A 21,712-nucleotide genomic window follows, 5' to 3' on the forward strand; every position below is an offset into this window, starting at 1 on the left:
TGAGATAAATAAAACATGAATATTTAATCAGATATTTGAGAAATCATCTGAATCTCAGTGGCCTTTTGGAAAACAGTCTACAAAACAGCAGCCTAAAATAAGCATCAAACCCATCACAGTATGAATCAGCCCAAATTCCTTAGGGCCCCAAAGGACCAACCAATGTGAAAGGAAAAATGAAAGTAGGGTAGCCAGATAAACAACAAACAATTTTTTTAATATAAGTCTGTCTAATATTTAATCTGGCTACTGTAGGTAACAGGGAAAATACTAAAAGGCTCTTGGTGAGGCCTGCATCATGGTTGCAAAAGCTGCAAGTCGGTGCATAAGCAGAATTCATGATCCAGTTGTTTAACTGAGAACAGAACACATTCCTCCTGGTAAACAGGACAAGCCCTGGGCCTGCAGAGATAAGCTGGGGAAAAGAAGGGGGAGGGAAGCAGGAGCTTGCCAAGAGACCTCCCTTCCAGCTCCGACATTCGTCCTCACAAGATAAACAAGGGTAGGCAGTGCTCACCCTCTGGGGAGTTGCTAGATGTCAGCTCCATCCCACATACATCAAGCTGGCTTACTGCCGCCTCCAGCCTGCCATAGTTTAGACACAAATCACCTGTGGTTTCCAAACCCCAGCTGACATTCTTCAACAGGATGGTGTTACAAGAATGCTTAAGAACTTCCACATGATTTTCTTATTAAATTACAAGGTTTTTTTGGCAAGGAACAAATCAACAACCTAATTAACAATTACATAAAAACAACCGTTGGATCAAAATACTGTTCAGGTTAATCTTCCCTTCCAACCGTCTTCCTCTCTGGAGAAGAATGCTGGATCTTTTTGCAATCTGAGAGACCCTCTTTGGCTTTTGGCTGAAACCCTGGGGTTATTCTTGACTTTCTAGAATCTGGACAGAGTACAGAGGTCCCTCTTGTGCCTGGCCTAGTTTTCACTCCAAAGGACCTTCCGGGTGACAGTTCAGTGTTAGTGTTTCCCCAAGAGTATTTTTTATTCTGGAAAAATGTGGGGAGACGATTTCAGAATTATTTTATTACTATCTATCTAGTTCTCAGCAAGTAATGGCCCTGAGAGCTCCACTTTTTTTTTAAAAAACCACTGGCTTCCTATATTACTATAAATGGATACACCCCTGAATATCATGACAGATGGCCAGAAGTACTTGTGAGCAAGAATGTGCTCCTATTCTGTTCTGGGAATTCTTGACAAGTTTCTAAACCCTCCCCACATGCACATGTGGCCAAACAGCTTCGGGGCTCTCCAGGGAACTGCAGTGTGCAGTTATATATATTTGTTCTTAGAGTCTGCTTTTCTCTACCAGGGTCTTTCTATGGCTCTCTTGCTCCCTCATCCTAAAACTTCGCTCTCAGGAAAGCTGCTAACCCTTACTTGCAGACAAGAGCAACACGTATAAGGTGTCCATGCTCCCTGGCATGTGTGCACTTGGATGAGGATGGTAGCTTTCAGTTAGGTGGCAGCTCAGTAGGAGCGGAGTCCTGGCTACTCTCAGGTTTTCTTCTTCTGGGAAAGCAGCTTTAGGGAAAAAAAAATCACTTAGGACAGCATAAGGAAGGGGATTCAGCACCACCTGTAAACTGCCCCTGGCAGTTGTTAGGATGACATACTGCAGTCAAATTGCCCTTGTGCCCAAAACGAAGCTCTGATACTGGAGTCTGGCTTCTGTGTGCAGGGAGTGGGCACTGTTGTACCGGGGAGAGCTGGAGGCTTCCCAGTATCTATGAAGCCGCACCACCTGGGCAAGGGGCTACCATGCCTCCCACCAGGCCTGGTATCAAAGAGGCTCCCACTGGTGGCTTTGTGGCAGATGTGGATCACCTATCTCACCAATGCAGACATGCGCATGTGTGTGTGACACTTGGGACTCCACCTACTGCAACTCAACAGGTGTGCATCACCCAGGGTCCCCTCCCCAGTTCCATAGTATCTGGACGGTATCAGATGAACACAGGCTCTGAGTGAATGGGATTCTGCCTTAAATCTGAACAATCTCTTATCAGTGCAAATATAACTACTGTCTTAAAATCATAAAAATACATCTTTAAAACCTAAACAGGAAGGAAACACTAGGTTGGCATTTTTGGCCTCCACTTATCCCAACCAGACTTAAGATTTGAGTGATTTTCTGTCCACAAAAGCATGATAAAAACTTTGTGCAAAGGCTCCACCTCAGCTGAAGGGCAGCCTTTTGATTTCTCAGAGGGAGATCATGAGACTTACATTGTGTTTATGGCAAAAATTTATAGCTTGCAATGTCTGCCAAGTTATGCTCTTCACGAGATGTTCTGGTACCCTAATAAAAAAAGAAGAAGAAGCAACAAAGACACATTCTTTAGTGTTGCCATGGAATTCAGCTCAATAATAGAAAGACGTAAACCAAGACAAGCCTAAATAGTGAAAAATCCTAGGTGAAGTGTACAGCCTTCTCACTCATGGGTCAGGCATCCCAGGAGTCCAAAGTGTAAAGAACGTGTGATCAGAACACTGCTGAATTCCAGGGACACAAGGTACCAACAGGTAGATCTACTTCTTCAGGGAGGGACCATGAAGACCCACAGGGATTTCAACAAGTACTTATGAACACCTACCTGGAACATCTGTGACACCACTGGGAACCTGCCTGGTAACCTGAGCTCCATTTCTACAAGGAGCTTTCTGTTGATGGCAAGTTATTGAATATCAAGCATAAAAGATGCTGTTTCTTTTTTCAACTTACCACAACTGGTGGCCTTGAAGCAGCATTCATCTTCCATAGGTGGGTACATGGTTCCTTCAGATTCCCTAGGCAGAACTTTTTTTTTTTTTTTTTTTTTTAACAGTACTAGGGGATTTTACTGAAGGTAAGGAAGGGGTTCACACTGCACACCATGCAACAGAAGTTCATAATGATTAAACACGCACGTAGGCAGTTTGGTTATGCCTCACACCGCTCCTCTCTGGTAGCTGTTTACATCCTGCTCACCTCCTCCTCCCCTGTCCTCTATCACAGCATCTAAACCTTATGCCACTGGTCCCAGCCTCCTCCCTGACTGTAAGCCTACATACCCAGGGCAACTAGTAGCCCAGGCAGGTTCTTTGTGTGAATCAGAAAACAGTACCTCCTCCAAGAGCATTTTTTAAAAATATTAAGCAATAAAAAAAAAAAAAGGAGTTCCCGTCGTGGCGCAGTGGTTGACGAATCCGACTAGGAACCATGAGGTTGCAGGTTCGATCCCTGCCCTTGCTCAGTGGGTTAAGGATCTGGCATTGCCGTGAGCTGTGGTGTAGGTCGCAGAGGTGGCCCGGATTCCGCGTTGCTGTGGCTCTGGCATAGGCCAGCAGCTACAGCTCCATTAGACCCCTAGCCTGGAAACCTCCATGTGCCGTGAGAGCGGCCCAAGAAATGGCAAAAAGACAAAAAATAAATTAAAAAATAAAAATAAAATATTAAGCAATGGATTACAGAGAGAGTATGTTTATTTTCAGAGACCCCCCCCCCCACCCAGCAGGTGCACTTGCTGTTTTTAATGCACCAAACATTAAACAATGAAGCTGTGTCCTCAGCTAGAACTAATAAGTATACCAGGGAGGAAACCCTTGAGTACTTGTGTCAAGGTGACCCAAAAAAGTCACTTCCAGCCTTTGGGAGGGGCTATGAGGCCCCTGCTGTCACAGGCCAGATGTTCAGGAAATCCTTTCATGCAGATAAGAGGATGCTGGAACAGTGGGACAATGTGGAGGAAGTGAAGAGGCCACTTCCACGAAGAAGAGCTGCGACATTCCTGGACTGGAGTAGCTTTTCTCCAAACTCTCCTCCTTATTCTAAGTGGCACAAAGGGACAGATGCCAGAAAAATGTCACCTGTCTAGAAAGAAGGCCTTGAAGAATACAACTCTCAGGGGGACTCAGGGAAGTGCTTTCCCTCAACCTCTACTTTTCATCCAGAAAAAACAGAATATATATTGATTTATTTAATGAATTAAGTATTAATATTAGCTTATTCAGTACCAGACAACTGTCGTTATTGAAGAACATTTCCCAAAAGAAATTATGCAAAAGGAACATTTAAAAATCAATTATAATAGCATATCACAAATGCTCCTCTGAGGCTGAGCAACTGTTATTACACAATTCTCAAATGTAAAAACTCTGCACGAGCCACCTAGTGTTGTCTTGGGTGGGCTGCTCATTCATCTCTTGATTATTCTGGGTGCCAGGGCCTCAGACTCTAAGATCTCTTTTACAATGATAGGAGCTAGGTTTTTCACTGCTGGAGAAGGGAGTTACAGACATGGAAAAGAAGGAAAGCAGAACCTACCCTGTAGTGTCGGATTGGAAGTGGATACACATATACATATACAGAGGGTGCTGTGTGGAAAGGGTGCTAGCTTATTACACAGGGGGCTCCAGAAAGCCACTCTGCTGAGAACAACATCTGACCTAGCAGTTAAGTGATGAGAGGTGGACTGATTTGGACTACATAGAGTCTTTAGGATTTTCTGAGAGAGTGGATGTGAGACACAGAGAGGAATCAAGGAAGGTTGAGATGCTGGTTAGCTTGAGTTGCTGGTCCATGGTGGGGCCCTTCCCTGCAGAGAACGCTGTGGGAGGGGCTGGTTCCAGGGAGGGAAGAGGGTGGATAGGGTAAGATGCTTCTTAGTCATACAAGGAAGACTCTAAGAAGGGGCTTTTGAATACAGAAGGAAGGTCTGGCTAGAAGCACAAATTTGGGAAGCATAAGTATGTGGATGGTATTTAAAGCCCTAGGACTAGATGAAGCCACTTAAGGAGTGAATACAGAAAAAAGAAGAGATGTTCAAGCCCGGAGGCCCTGTTCTATAGCAGAGTTCAGAAAGAAGAAGGGTACCCATCAAGAGCCTGGTGATGAACACTAAGTGAACTAAGATGACATGCAGGAGAACAGTCACTGAAGCCAGCTGAGAAAGGTGTTTCAAAGGAGTTCCCAGTTAAGACAGTGGATTGAACACACCCATTTGTTCTCACTCCCTCCTAAAACCTGATTAGAGCTACACTGAAGATAAAAGAAAAAAAAAAAAAAGACACAATCTCACCCTCAGGCAGCTTACAGTATCTTTGGGAAGATAAAAGAGTACAAGATAAGACATGCTGATGGCAGATGAAAGCTACAGCCAGCTGTTCCTCTGGAGCCCACTGGCTGTGGCCCTCCTTCCAGGAAGGGTGGAATGGAATCCATCCCTCACTAGTGGGAAGAGGTGGAGGAGAAGTGCACTCCTGGGTCCTTCACCAGTGTGACCTCAAGGCATTCTTCCTATCTGCTTTGGGACTTAGACCCCAAGAACATAAAAGGTGCCCAAGTGTTTGGCTCCAAGGAGGACTGAAGGCGACATTAGAAATGTCTGTGGTCTAGGAGTTCCCACTGTGACTCAGCAGAAATGAAACTGACTAGCATCCATGAGGACGAAGGTTTGATCCCTGGCCTCTCTCAGTGGGTTAAGGATCCAGTGTTGCTGCGAGTTGTGGTATAGGTTGGCGGCACAGATTCCACATTGCTGTGGCTGTGGTGTAGGCTGGCGGCTACAGCTCTGATTTGATCTCTAGCCTGGGAACCTCCATATGCTCTGAGTGCAACCCTAAAAACACACCCACACACAAAAAGTCTATGGTCTAGATTTCTGTGTGACTGTACCATCTTTTTAACCAATAGGAAATAGAGATACCTGGCCACAATAAGTAAGCAAACCCAGAAAGAGGAAAGCAGGATATTCAGGAAGTAGTGAGTCCAACTATACAGAAATTCCAAGAGGGGATTCCAAGGATGACAGCAAAGGGAAGTCCTAGGAGAACAGCTGGTCAGCAGGCTTGGAGAACAAGCCAGACAGATGGAGAATGCGGGTCTAAAGGCAGAACATCACCAAGAGGGAAAAAAAGAACTAATGAATTACCTGATGTGATTATCCTGTGTAAAAATATACTAAGAGATGATTAAAATGAGTGGGAAAAGTTTGCAATAGGGTTAGAGAATACTAAGCAAATTTAAAAAGCAAGGCATCTGAAAACTATAAGACACTGGTGAAAGAAATCAAAGAAGACATAAATAGATGGAAAAATATACCATGTTCTTGGATTGGAAAAATCAATATAATCAAAACGACAATACTACTTAAGGCAATTTAGAGTCAATGCAATCCCTACCAAATTATCAATGACACTCTTTACATAACTAGAACAAAATATTTTAAAATTTATAAGGGAACACAAAAGACCTCAAATAACCAAAGCAATATTGAAAAGAAAAAAACAGAACTGGAAGAATCAGGTCCCTGACTTCAGACTCTACTACAAAACTACAGTCATTAAAACAGTAAGGTACTGGCACAAAAAACAGAAATAAAGATCAATGGAACAGGATAGAAAGCCCAGAAATAAACCCAAGCACCTATGGTCAACTAGTCTATGACAAAGGAGGGAAGAATATACAGTGGAGGAAAGACAGTCTCTTCAATAAATGGTGCTGGGAAAACTGGACAACCACATGTAAAAGAATGAAATTAGAACATTCTCTAACACCATATAAAAAATAAACTCAAATTGGATTAAAGGTCTAAATGTAAAATCAGATACTTATAAAACTCCTAGAGGAAAACATAGGTTCAGCACTCTTTGACATAAATCACAGCAACATCTTATTTGACCCACCTCCTAGAATAAGGACAATAAAGACACAAATAAATCAAAGGGAACCATTAAAAAAGTGAAAAGACAACCCACAGAATGAGAGAAAATTTTTGCAAATGACTCAACCAATGAAGGTTTAATCTCCAAGATATACAAACAATACATACAACTCAACAACAAAAAAACAAACAACCCAATCAAAAAATGGCAGAAGACCTAAATTAGACCTTTCTTCAAAGAAGACATACAGATAGCCAGCAGGCACATGAAAAAATCCTCAACATCAGTAATTATTAGAGAAATGCAAATCAATGAGGTACCAACTCACAGGAGTTAGAATGGCCATTAACAACAAGTCAACGAATAACAAATGCTAACGAGGATGTGGAGAAAAGGGAACCCTCCTTCACTGTTGGTGGGAATGTTTATTGGACTATAGAAAACAGTATGGAAACACTTCAGAAAACTGAATACAAAACTACCATATGATCCAGCAGTCTCACTCCAGGTATATATCTGGACAAAACTTTCATTGAAAAAGACACATGCACCTGTATGTTCATAACAGCACTATTCACAATAGCCAAGACATGGAAACAACCTAAATGTCCATTCACAGATGAATGGATTAAGAAGATGTGATACATATACAATGGAATACTACTCAGCCATAAAAAAGGACAAAATAATGCTATTTGCAGCAACATGATATAACTAGAGATTCTCATACTAAGTGAAATAAGTCAGAAAGAGAAAGACAGACACCATATGATATCACATATATGTGGAGTCTAAAATATGGCACAAATGATTTATCTACAAAATAGAAACAGATCATGGACATGGAGGACAGACTTGTATTTGCCAGGAGGAAGGGGGAGGGAGTGGGAAAGATTGGGAGTTTGGGGTTAATAGATGCAAACTATTGCATTTGGAGTAGATAAACAATGGGATCCTGCTGTATAGCACAGATATCCAATCACTTGTGATGGAACAGGATGGAGGATGATGTGAGAAAAAGAATGTATCTATGTATAATTTGGTCATTTTACTGTATAGCAGAAAATGGCAGAACATTGTAAATCAACTATAGTAAAAAAATAAAATAAAATAAAAGCAAAGCAGGGAGTTCCTGTCATGGCTCAGCAGTAATAAACCCAACTAGTATCCATGAGGACATGGTTCTAATCCCTGGCCTCACTCAGTGGGTTAAGGATCCGGGGCGTTACTATGAGCTGTGGTGTAGGTCAGCAGCTGCAGCTCCAATTCAACCCCTAGCCTGGGAATTTCCATATGCCATGGTGTGGCCCTAAAAAAAGATAAATAAATAAATAAATAGCAAGGCAAATATTAATATGCAGAAAAAGTACAGATAGAAACCCTAGTATGGTAAAATGATTAGCTATACGTAATATTTTAATACACATAACAATAGGAATAGTGAATGCTGAATTAACAAAATTTTAATCTAACTATTTGAAGGGAGAAGAAAGGGGAAGCAGAGAAAATAATGGTATAAGAGAGTTCAATTCTCATCATTGTAATAGGAAGTCTGGGAGTTCTCTTACGGCACAGTGGGTTAATGATCCGGCAGTATCACTGCAGTGGCTTGGGTTACTTCTGTGGTGTGGGTTCAGTCCCTGGCCCAGGAACGTCTACATGCTGTGGGTGTGGCCAAAAAAATAATTAAAAAAATAAATACGAAGTCTGTAGATAATGTCTAAAAGTTAACAAATCAAGAAAGAACAATATACCACTTTTTATTACATATTACTAGATTTAATTTGCTAAGGATTTTTGCACCTAAGTTCATGCAGGATATTCATCTGTCATTTTCTTTCCTTGAAATGTCCTCATTTAGTTTTGGTATCAGGCTAGAGTGACCTCATAAAATGATTTGGGAAATGTTTCTTCTTGCTATAATTTTCTGAAAGAGTTTGTGTAGGGTTGCTACTATTTCCTCCTTTTATGTTTGATGAAATTCATTCATAAGATATTTAAATAGAAGAAACCAAAGTAGCATGACCATATAGAAAAAATACATACATCCATATCATTAGTGATAAGGTGAATTGGTTCAGTCTGGCAAACCTTATGAGTCAATAACCAATTTTGAGAACTTCTTTTTACTTTTTATTTTTTGCTTTTTAGGGCTGCACCCAAGGCATATGGAGGTTCCTAGGCCAGGGGTCGAATCAGAGCTATAGCCTCAGATCTACGCCACAGCCACAGCAACGCAGGATCCAAGATGCGTCTGTGAGATACGCCACAGCTCACAACGATGTGGGATCCTTAACCCACTGAGTGAGGGTGGGGATCGAACCCGCAACCTCATGGTTACTATTCAGATTCGCTTCCGCTGCACCATAACAAGAACTCCTCATTTTGAGAACTTCTAAATAAAAAGTGCGAAGGAAGAAAAATCTCTGTAGGAAGACTTTGATAGCAGAATCATTTGCCAGACAAAACACTGGAAACGGCCTCAACATTCAACAATAGAGGAATGGTGAGAGGGTAATATAACTGATGTAATATCTCATAGTTATAAGATATTGTATTGTATTGCACTGTATATAGCAACACGCATGAAAGAATATTAAGTGAAGAGGAGAACTGGGGGAGAGGAGACAGTCATCTCATTTCAGCAACACTAAGAATGAAGTGCCTTTTTGGAAGAGCGACCAGCAGCCCAGCTCCTTTCACAATGGTCTTCAGGCTTTCAGATACAGACACTTAATTTTGTCAGCACACGAAGACAGTATCCATTTCAAAGGGGCGGGTGAACATTAATCAAATTTACTAGCCTGATATATAAAGCCAGAAGGCTAGTTCACTCATCCATGTTCAAATTCTGGCTGCCATATTATGCTCTCCTTGTAGGCAATTCCAGAGAAAGTCAAGTTATAATCAGAATGGTGTTTGGTGAGCAAAGAGTTGGAATGAGTAAAAGTACACAATTTGACTGGTTATTATTGCCTTCAGGCTGAGATAGCTTAATTGCACCCAACTCCAAATGAAGAGGATCTTGTCCTTTTAAAACACATGCAAACAGTCAAATCTAACCAGCCAACCAGCCCAGCAGCTGTCTGGTCCTTGTTAAGGTTGCTTTGCCTATCTCTGCCCTGATGCATACTGTGTGGGTTCCACAAAATAACTTTCTGAAAGCAATCTTCTGTCCCTTCGAAGTTTTGGGAAGGATGGGCTGTCACCCTAATGTCCTCATAAGAAAGTTGAACAGAGAGAAACATAAACAACTGCGGCAAGAAAGTGAAGAAATCAAACTGAATTTTAAACATTTCTCCAGAAATAAGAGCTGGAGAGATGACACAGAAAGCACATGGATCCTTCCCTCTGTTCTCAACCCAGCAGTGGTCCTTTCCACCATGGCTCCTCTAGTACTGGTCACTTTACAAGAAGCCAGACAGTCAGCATCCATCAAAGCTTCATTTCTACACAAGACTACAATGACAATGAGGACAGGAGGGCTTCTTCAGAAATCATTCTATAGAAATATTTACTCAAGTGACTGTTTCCTGCAGCCTTGTTATTGTTCAAGAAAAACTAGAAACAATGTAAATATTTATCCCTGGGAAGCTGAATGAAGAAATCATGGGATCTTCACACAGTGGAATTCTATACTGTTTTAAAAATAGGGAGAAAGGCCACAAATACACCTAAAAAATCAAGAGTGTGGAGTACAACCTCTTTAAATATATATATATGCATAGAAAACAATTTCTCAAACTTAATTTTTTATTTTTGTTTTTTAGGGCCGCACCCAGGGCATATGGAAGTTCCCAGGCTAGGGGTCAAATGGGAGCTGCAGCTGCCGGCCTACACAACAGCCACAGCAATGCCAGATCAGAACTGAGTCTGTGACCTACATCATAGCTCACGGCAACACCAGATCCCCGATCCACTGAGTGAGGCCAGGGATTGAAACCCCATCTTCATGGATACTAGTTAGGTTTCTTACCACTGAGCCACACAATAGGAACTCCTTAATTTTATTTATTCTATATGTTTCTGAGTTGTTTGAAACATTTTTACAACAAACAATATATTTTTCCTTTTCTTTTTATGGCCTCACCTGCAGCATACAGCAGTTCCCTGGCTAGCAGTGGAATCTATGCCACAGCCAGGACAATAGCAGATCCGAGCTGCACCCAGGACCTATGCTGCTGCTTGCAGCAATAATGGATTCTTAACCCACTGAGCAAGGCCAGGGGTCAAACCCAATCCTCCCAGACACTATGTTGGGTGCTTAACCATCTGAGCCACAACAGGAACTTGAATATATCACTTTTTAAAAAGAGACAAAATAAATAATAATAATAATAATAAAGAGATTTTTTGGAGTTCCCGTCATTGTGCAGCAGAAACGAATCCAACTAGGAACCATGAGGCTACGGGTTCAATCCCTGGCCTCGCTCAGTGGGTTAAAGATCTGGCATTGCCCGAGCTGTGGTGTAGGCCACAGGTGTGGCTTGGATCTGGTGGTGTTGTGGCTTTGGTGTAGCTACAGGTCTGATTAGACACCTAGTCTGGGAACCTCCATGTGCCATGGGTGAGGCCCTAAAAAGACAAAATAAAAAATAAAAAAGAGATTTTTAGGGTTTTGTAAAAAGTTCTGAAATCTTGTAGTAATGCCCTTTACCCACCAGACAGTCTTTGAACAAACTATATGAGAATCGGAGGCGAAACTGGTGGTAATGGAATCTGCACAGGGAAAAACAGGTAAAGTATTGTGTTTGGCTGAATTTACGCCTTTATTTTCTCCTCGTAAATTATCAGAAGTAGACCCACTGCCCTCTGAGTAACAGTGTACTGGCAATTTCCTTTGACAATATTAGCTTTTAGAGGTTTTTTGTTTGTTTGTTTGTTTGTTTTGCTTTTTAGGGCCACGCTCGCGGCATATGGAAGTTTCCAGGCTAGGGGTCGAATTGGAACTATAGCTGCCAGCCTACACCACAGCCACAGCAACACGGGATCTGAGCCGTGTCTGCAACCTACACCACATCTCATAGCAATGCTGGATTCTTAACCCACTGAGTGAGGCCAGGGATCGAACCCGTAGCCTCATGGTTCCTAGTTGGATTGGTTTCCACTGTGCCACAATGGAAACTCTGAGCTTTTAGAAAGTTTTAATCAAAATAACTATTTTAAAATGAAAAAAAAATATGTGAGCTCCTTTCAAAATCTTTGGCTGAGAGAGTTTAATGACCTTTACTCCTTAATGATGACAAGAAAAATTTTGAACCAGCATTTAAAATAAATCAGAGAATTGCCAAAGAGTATAGTGGAAAGTTTATTTTTAATACAAACAAAAATTCTTATATTTCATGATAAATGGAGATGATCTGGCTTAGAACCTTATTTTTCAAACTCGCTCATTCACTAGTGTCCCTTGAGTCAGTTTTATATTTGACAAACCGTGGCACGTTATCATTTGGAAATGAAGTTGCTTGTACTTGACCACACACGTGTCTACTGGTCTTTTCCTTCTCTAACCCACCTCCATATTAAAGCATTTTCTGGAACATCTAACAGATTTTATCCAGTGGAGTTACAAAAAAATCTGCTTCCAAGACTGTAATCACTCCTTCTCTCTTTTTCTTCTACTTAAATTATATGCTAAAAAAGAACTGACTCCCAACTGACACTGATTGCTTTCAACCCCCAATAAATCAGTGTTTCTAGGTGACTCAATCTAACATAATTTAAACAGACTCCCTGTGACACCTCCCTAGTTCCACAGAGCCACTAGTAAGTTACACTAGTAGGTTCAATTGAAGTGTTGCTTGCAAGGTGTCAAAAAGCAAAATATCAACATACTAAGTGTTATCTCCCCTTGAACACATAATTTCTCCGTATCAGTGACTTTCTGAAGGAAGAGAGGTATCTGTTCCCTTGGCTCTCTCTTGCTGTGTAAATTAACAAGAAGAGCCTGTGCCAAGGTCACTGACAAACCACGAGCCACTTTAACCCCATCTGCCTGCTGGTCACGGCAGATCATATATAACCACCACCACATGGCAGAGCTAGCTCTCAGCCAAGACTTGAAAGCCTTGTTGAAAGAGCCTCAGCCTCAGCCCCTGGAGTGTGAATGTAAAATACCATGGGGCGCCCTTCCATAGCTCTGATCTACAATGCACTCTGCATACTGTCCCCAGCCAAAGCTGGGCTCCCAGGTACCCAGCAAAAGGAGAAGATGGGATATCCTTCCTTGCTTGACTTCTCTGAAGTCTCTTCTCCTTGCAAGTAGAAGGCCACCTCCTCCATGAAGTCTTCTTTGATTGACCCACTTTGAATTATATCTCCCAAGCCCTCCTAATCATTCTACCCTCTCCCTCTGGCACAGGGATAGTTGCAACACCTGAGCTGAGTCAATCAGTCTTCTACTGGACATTATATGCAGATACTACCTTCTTATAGAACTTCCTTTCTTCTAGAATGGCTGCACAGTTGATAAAAGCCTGTGGCAATGCCTTCTATATCCTAGTTTTCCTTTTCTAACTCTTTGCATCTCATAGCACACACACAAATACCCTCTAATATCCACCTTATAAGGGAAACTCACTTGCAAGGCAGAATGAAGCCAACATAGAGAAAGAGTTGAGAGACAATCACTACCTAAGGTGCTCTGCCTTAAAGACCCAGCTGAGGAGTGGGTGGGAGCCAAAATCCATCCTGCATTCTGCTCACCATGGCAAGAAGCTACCTTCAGAGGAAGGGATCCCTCCTTTTCTTTTCAAAGGCTCTGTCTCATCAAGCCGCCTTCTGCTGCACACAAAGGTGTTGCCTATGCTACAGATGTTGTAAGACCAGCAGAGCCTCCAGACCCACCATGCCATTCACAGCCACCACCGCATTCCTTTTCGTCACTACACATTCCTTTTTGTCACTCATAACAATAGAAGTCCTGACCCACACAGCAGACCTGATACCTGGATTGCTTCAGATAAAACATCATGTTTGTTTCTGCCTTAAACTTCCTATTAGCCACTGTCTTTGAACGCGTCCTTTCAATCTCCAAGTCCTTATGCTTCTCTAGACAGGCTTGGAATTCCCTAGTCAGGCCTGGAATAAATATCCTTCCTTTTCTTTCTTAGAGACCGAGAGAGCATCCATCAGAGATAATGTACCAAAGAAATCAAGTTTAACCTAATAATGGAGCTGCTACTTTCTTCCCGGAAACAATTAGTCACGATCTCTCTCCCACCATTTCTGGTAATCTCTCAGCGGCAGAGTACAATATTGCAGACACTGGCTGTCCTTGCCCAATCTGGAAACGGGTCGTCGCTCATTTTCCCTCGCAGACCCTGGGATTATTGGCTGCGTTTTGTGCATAAGGGGTGGAGCACTCACCCTCTTTGATGTCTGTCCAGCTCGTGGAGCACAGTGTGGTCACAGTACTCAAACACCAGGTGAAGCTTCTTCTTTCTCCTGAAGACTTCAATGAGGTTGACAAGGTTGGGATGCTTGAGTCGCTGAAAATACAGACAGCAGGGTGCTAAATTTGAGTTGGGAAAGACAGCTTTCCCTAATTTGGGCCCAATAAAATAAAGCTGTTTGTTCTTTAGAAAATTTTTGTCTTGGATTGAAGGAGGCTGTAAACAGTCTTTTGATGAGCAGTCTCTTAGCAGCTTATAAGTGAAAAATAAGAGATATGAGAAGGCTGGGGGAAAAAAAGGAAAATGAAAAAGGGTGGGGGAGGCAGGAAGTTCCCATTGTGGCTCAGCAGAAACAAACCCGACTAGGAACCATGAGGATCCAGGTTCTATCCCTGGCCTTACTCAGTGGGTTAAGGATCTGGTGTTGCTGCAAGCTGCAGTGTAGGTCGCAGATGCCACTGGCATCTGGCATTGCTGTGGCTGTGGTGCAGCTGCAGCTCCAATTTGACCCCTAGCATGGGAACTTCCATATGCCACAGATTCAGCCCTGAAAAAAAAAAAAAAAGAGGGGGGTAGTTTTCAGTTAATACGAATTCGCCCTTTAAGGCTTAAATCAAATGTCCCTTCCTAAAGAGATCTCCCCAATCTCCTCAGATTGGTTCAGTGTCCCTTATAGCCTCCATGAAGTATGGACTCTTCAGAATCCTTCAAAACTACTAAGTAATCATTCTACTGATTATTTAATGTCCTCTGCTGTCAACAGATATAATAGATTCATTCCAAAGAATATAAGAACCACGAGAGACGTCAGGGTCTGTGTTGTCTTGTTTATTCCAAATAATGTTGTACCCCAGCGTAGGGCATTGCACATAATAGGTATTTGATAATTTTTTTGAATGAATGAGTTAATCGGGTTTCCTAGACTGATGAAACATCTTAAAACAGAAAAATGAGGAAAGCTCTCCAATCTGATGTGCCCGAAGGCAGGAATGACTGTTGGTGTTGGCAGAGATAAATCTTGTACTTAGTGTTCTGGCCCCTTCTGTCCATAATTCTACTGGAAATGCAAACTACTGTGAAGAGAGTCAAAAACTGTTAACTTTCTTCAGGGCGTGAAGGCCTCTGGGCCAGGGTCTGAGAGAGCATAAGAGGAAGCTGCAAGGGGCCTAGTCTCAGAAATCAGGAGACATAACTTCTCCCTCATTCTAGTGGTCAAAGCAAATCATGAGACCCACCAGATCCAGCCCTGAAGAAGTCCAGGAGGAAATACCACAAGGAGAGAGGAGCCCAGGAGTCCTAGCTGATATGTCCCCTGCTGACCCCCCTCCTAATTCAGCTACATGAGTGAACCCAGGGAAGACCCGTCGAAGGAGCTCTCAGCCAAGCCACACTGTGACAAGTAAGAAATCATTCTGGGAGTTCCCATTGTAGCTCAGCTGGTTATGAACCGAGTAGAATCCATGAGGATGTGGGTTTGATCCCTTGCCTTGCTCAGTGGGTTAAGGATTGGCATTGCCATGAGCTGTGGTGTAGGTCACAGTCACAGCTTGGATCTAGTGTTGCTGTGGCTGTGGCGTAGGCTGGCAGCTGTAGCTCTGATTTGACCCCTAGCCTGGGAACTTCCATGTGCTGCAGGTGCAGCCCTCAGAAAGAAAAGAAAAGAAAAGAAAAGAAAAGAAAAGAAAAGAAGAAGGAAGGAAGGAAGAAAAATCTTTTTCAAGCTACTAAGTTTGGGGAGCTTTGGTAATGTAGCAATAGCTAACCCTGTATTAGAATCACCAGGGAAACTTCTGAGGCCCCACCCTCAAGGATCCTGAATTGGTCTTAGGCAGGGGCCATCTATTTTTTGTGTGTGCAGAATTCTCCAGGTAATTCAATATATAGACAGAGGCATTAATCACAGGCAAAGAGATACTTTGTAAAAGGTAAAAGGTTGAAGGAGGAAAACTGAAGTTATTGAGCTCCACACTATATACCACATTAGTATGCACAGTGAGGAGAGAAAGCAGCCAGCAAGGGAAATACTAAAAAAGACAATGATTTCTCATTTATGTTCCCATACCTACAAACATTTGGCCTGAACTAACATTTTCCAGATGTAGAAGGACAAAATTGATTACTCTTTTATTTTTTTCTTTTTTAAGGCTGCACCTGAAGTATATGGAAGTTCCTGGGCTAGGAGTTGAATCAGAGCTGCAGCTTCAGTCTATACCACAGCCATGGCGATACCAGATCCAAGCCACATCTGAGACCTACAGAGCAGCTTGCAGCAACACTGGATCCTCAACCCACTGAGTGAGGCCAGGGATCAAATCCATTTTCTCAGAGAGACGACATGGGTCCTTAAGCTGCTGAGCCACAATGGGAACTCCATGGTTAATCTTTTATTTTTTGTCTTTTTAGGGCCACATCCTCGGTATATGGAGGTTCCCAGCCTAGGGGTCGGATTGGAGCTGCAGCTGCCGGCCTACACCGCAGCCACAGCAACATGGGATCTGAGCTGTGTCTGTGGTCTACACCACAGCTCATGGCAACGCCAGATACCCGATCCACTGAGTGAGGCCAGGGATCGAGCCCATGTCCTTATGGAAACTAGTTGGGTTCGTTAACCACTGAGCCATGATGGGAACTCCCATGGTTACTCTTTTAAACCAAAGAACTGCATTGGCTCAAATGTCTCAAACAGAAAGCAAACAACCCAGTTAAAAGGGGGTAAAAAGCAGCTTTATAACCCTTAATAGAAAGCAGAGATTTTCTCACACTCTGAAAAATTACTGTTCGTAGGCCCAGACTGTGAATCTTAAAATTCTTTTCATTTTTCATGCTCCATACATAGTCCTCACATCTTCAGCCAACTTTTTAAAGGAAGAGTACAAATGTATCAATTCTACTGAAACAAATACCTGGACCATCTCTGATGCCAAGGCAGGCAGCTCCCACTTGTCACATCCATCCCTGCAATGACCACCGGGGGCACTGTTGCCCCAGGATAAAGCCCAAAGCCCCTCTCAACTTGAACTCTGCTCACCTTGCAGCCTCATCTCTTTTAACTTCCCCCTAGACACACTGAATTTCTCTCACTTCCTCAATGGCTCACGCTCCCTCGCTCTCACTCCAGGACTTGTTCACCCAGTCCTCTCTCTGAAACACTCCTGCTCTCCCCACCAGATGTCACTTTCTCTGTCTGGCTCCCCCTGCCCCATCCACCCCGACACACCTGCCATGAACAAAAAGAGCCATAACTGTGGAACCAAGCATGGGTACCATGACACAGGTAAAGAGCACTGTCATGGCAGGAGCCACTGAACCAAGGGGGACTATAAATATTACATTATACCCATCTTCCTGTTACTACCCACTTTTTGAAAACCTAGATTCTCGTAACTGTAGGATATTTACTCAGCTAACATATACACTCTCTCCAATTTTTGTCTAATATAAATAAGGTTTTGAGGAACAACCTACTAACTCTGAATAAGTTAACATCTCAAGGCCTCAGTTTTCCCATCTGTGAGAGCAGGAAGCTCATGGCTGCTGTGACAGCTTCACCACATATGCAGCAGTGTCAGAACACATTATCCCCTCCAGGAAGCTTAACTGTTAACATTGTTATTGGGGGTTCAACCTGATTCTATTTAGGATGACTTCTCAATTCATTATATTCAACAAAAGTTTATCTTAATGTGTATAAGGCTCTCTGCTAGTCCTAAGAATATAGAAAAAATAAAGCACATGTCGACCCTATTCTCTGGGTGCTTGGAAGCTCGGAGGGAAGACAGATGTTGAACAAGTAATTACAGATGTGATAAGTGTTACAAAAAGCCAGATAAAGGGTACGTGGCTCAAGGGTGGTGTGTGGTCCAGGGCAGAGCCTCTTGAGGAAGGTGGCCATTAAAGAAGTTAGCTGGGCACTATCTAGGGTCCCAGAAATACAACATAAAGGTCTGAATAGACATGGCCAAGTTAAACCACCTGTGTCTCCCCTCCCCCATGGCAAGATAACTTTTATGTAGTGGCAAAAGCTAATAACTTATTTCTCAAACTATTTTTATTATTGTTGTTTTTTTAAATTTCATATTTTTTGTATTTTTTAATTATAGCTGATTTGCAATGTTGTGCCATTTCTACTGTATGGCAAAGTTATTTCTCAAACTATTTTTACAACATTAAAAACATTTTTATTGGAGTATAGTTGACTTGCAATATTGTATTAGTTCCAAATGTAAAGCAAAGTGAATCAATTATACATATATCCATTCTTTTTTCCTGTTATTATAAACTATTGAGTAGATTTCCCTGTGCCAAATAGTAGGTTCTGGTTAAATATCTATTTTATACAGTAGTGTGTATATGTTATTCCCATCCCCCTAATTCCTCCCCCCACCCCTGCCACAGTTTCCCCTATGCTAACCGTAGTTTTTGTTTATTTTCTATTTATTTATTTTTTTTGTCTTTTTGTCTTTTTAGGGCTGCACCTGCAGCACATGGAGGTTCCTAGGCCAGAGATCTAATTGGAGCTCTAGCCGCCAGCCATAGACACAGCCACAGCAACAGCAACACCAGATCCAAGCCTTGTCTGTGACCTATACCATAGCTCACAGCAATGCCTGATCCTTGACCTGCTGAGCAAGGCCAGGGATCAAACCTGCAACCTCATGGTTCCTAGTAGGATTCGTTTCCACTGTGCCACAATGGAAACTCCTAACTGTAAGTTTTGTTTTGAAAATTGTGTTTATCTTTTATAAATAAGTTATTTTGTATCATTTTTATTAGACTCCATACATAAGTGATATCATATGATATTTGTCTTTCTCTAACTTCACTTAGCATGATAATCTCTAGGTCTATCCATGTTGTTGCAAACAGCATTATTTCATTCTTTTTTATATATATATGCAGCACATCTTTTTTCATTCTTTTTTATATATATATGCAGCACATCTTTTTTTTTTTTTTTTTTTTTGTCTTTTTGCTATTTCTTTGGGCCGCTCCCGCGGCATGTGGAGGTTCCCAGGCTAGGGGTTGAATCGGAGCTGTAGCCACTGGCCTACGCCAGAGCCACAGCAACGCGGGATCCGAGCCGCGTCTGCAACCTACACCACAGCTCACGGCAATGCCAGATCGTTAACCCACTGAGCAAGGGCAGGGACCGAACCTGCAACCTCATGGTAGAAGGTGGCAGCTTTCCTGGCAGAGGCCTGGATCTGAGCCAGGAGGGAACTCAGGTCACTGAAGGAACTTCGAGAGAGTGTGGTTTAATGGTCAAGCACATGGACCCAGTGTCAGTGAGACAGTCAGAAGGCAGGTTCTACAGGGCCTTGCAGAACATGCTAAGAAATTTACACTTTATCCTAAGTGCAATGGGAAGCTACTGGGAGGAAATTTAAAAGATGTGATACCGGACCATTCAGATTTTTAAAAGCTCATGTGGGTGGCAGGATACAGAATGGCTCAGAGGAGGCAATATGATGAGAGGAGACCAATGAAGAGTCTGTTGATGGCCGAAAGCTTGGACCAGAGTAGAGGCAGGATATGGGGAGAAAGACGCTGTTCAGAGATAGACTCTGTTATTAGAATAATGAGAATATGCTGATGGACCGGACATGAAGGATGTAGGAGAGGGGTGTGTTGAGAATGATCAAAGGTTTGCAAAATGGGTGGATAGTGGTACTATCACTGAGGGGAGGGGCAGGTTTTAGAGGGAAGGAACTACTGTTTTGGCATCATGGGTTGACAGGGACTCTGAGATACCCAAGTGGAGGCAGCAGTTTGGCCAGAGTGTGAGCTGAAGATAAAAGCTGGGGAGCTGGCATGAGTATAAGTGAAGCCATGCATAGAAGGGGTTGGCCAGATGAGTGAGTGAGAAAGAAGAGTCCCGAGGAACCCCAGCTCCCTGATATGCAGTAGATGAGGAGGAAGCAGAGAAAGGGAAAGGGAAGAAGGTGCCCAAGGCGGGGGCGGATGACACTATGGAGACATTGCAGAAGGAGGAAGTGGTGACCGTGCTGCTGAAAATTCAAGTGGCCAGAAGACTGAGAAGGGCCTGAAGGCAGGAGCTTCCTAAAGGGGGATCGTGAGACCTGGGTGGAAGCAGTGTCGGTGCAATGGGTGAGAGCAGGAGCCAGGTGGTGTGGACGTAGCATTCCAATCCACCTTACCCCTCTCTCCTGACTTCAGAGGCAGAACTCCGAGGGAACCTATGGTCCTGAAACCAGTTTGCAACTAGTAGCCTGGAAGTCTACATCATGGCTCCAATATGGAGACTCTTGGTCAGGAAAGTTTGGGTGTTTCTACCTCAATCCTGAATGGGCTCTTTTATTGGCATTGGGAGGAATTAGATGAGAAGAGCCAAGCAACATGACAGATAAACTGTTCACAGGTGTACTCAACATGTTTGTTATACAGACAAGTAGTCTTGATAGAATAGACTAAATTGCCATATATACTACAAAGATGTATTTCAGAGCTCTTTTCATTATAATTCCTTTCTGTTTATGGGTATGTGAAGCCAAAGCTTCCAGCCCTGGTCTTTTAAAAAAATTTTTCTGGCCATGCTAGTGGCATATGGAGGTTTCCAGGCCAGGGATGGAACCACACCAAAGCAGCGACCCAAGCCGCTGCATTGACAATGCCAGATCCATAACCTACTGCTCCACAAGGGAACTCCATCAGGCCTGGTCTTATTCCTCAGCATTCTGACCAGTGCTGGCCCAATCTTGGATCTCAGTGCCTCTTCCCAGGCCAGTCACCATCCTTCAGTTATTCTATATCTAGAAGCCTGGGCTGGCTCAGACTCAGATTTAGTTTCTCTTATATAACATTCCTGACTTTGCTGCTGCTATTTTATTTTGGTCTCCTTTTTATTTTCTGTGTTTTGAATATGGTTATTTCCTATCATGCTGCAAAGTAAAGCGTTTTCTCTGATATTAAAAAAAGAACTCTGTCTTTACCTGATGAATTTAACCTGAGTTCTACTCGGTCCATCCCCCTCACCACCACCACCCACACAACTGAGATGGTACATACGCTTCACAAGCAGCTTCCTCCACATTGTCATCAAGCCTTCCTCACTGCCCACCTCTCCACTGTGATAAGCTCAGGCCTCAACATCCTCTAGGGTCAAGTGTTTCACCTTAGCATTTTGAAGAATTTTGACCTATGTGCCAACATTTCAGATCAGAAAACGTTACTTTAAAACCCGATTACTGGAGTTCCTGCAGTGGCTCAGTGGGTTAAGAAGCTGACTGCAGCAGCTTGAGTCACTGCAGAGGCTCTGGTTTGATTCCTAGCCAGCTCAGTGGGTTAAAGGATCTGGGGTCGACATAGCCGTAGCACAGGTCACAACTGTGGGTCAGATTCAATCCCTGGCCCAGGACCCTCCATATGCTTCGGGTGTGACCAGAAGAAACAAAACAAAACAAAACCCTGTTACCGAGTCTTCAAGTTCTCTCAAAGATGATGCCGCTCTAGCAATACTGGGCCTGTGATCTCCGTGGCACTGGTGAGCTGAGGTTGAGAAGCAGCTGTCCACTCTAGATAAGGCCTGAATACTTGAGTTCATCACAGTTCCCACCACACCCGACCACTCCCTGACACTAACGCCAAGTGAAAGTGGCCCTTTACCATCATTCTTTCACTATTTTAAAATTTT

The 21,712-nt window shown here is 42.9% G+C and overlaps 1 protein-coding gene across 7 annotated transcripts in view; it reads right to left on the reverse strand.

The window, feature by feature from the left end:
- Positions 1–21,712, reverse strand: part of CDKL1 (cyclin dependent kinase like 1) — a 64,467-nt gene that overhangs the window by 14,154 nt on the left and 28,601 nt on the right. For all 7 annotated transcript variants that reach the window (XM_021101475.1, XM_021101479.1, XM_021101459.1 and 4 more), the window contains 2 exons: positions 14,036–14,157; positions 2,252–2,324 (listed from right to left, as the gene is read on the reverse strand). In XM_021101475.1, the coding sequence (XP_020957134.1) occupies positions 2,252–2,324; positions 14,036–14,157 (195 nt within the window). The remainder of the gene's footprint in view (positions 1–2,251; positions 2,325–14,035; positions 14,158–21,712) is intronic.

The sequence above is a fragment of the Sus scrofa genome, chromosome 1 (genome assembly GCF_000003025.6).
Source record: "Sus scrofa isolate TJ Tabasco breed Duroc chromosome 1, Sscrofa11.1, whole genome shotgun sequence".
In the NCBI taxonomy this organism is placed as follows: domain Eukaryota; kingdom Metazoa; phylum Chordata; class Mammalia; order Artiodactyla; family Suidae; genus Sus; species Sus scrofa.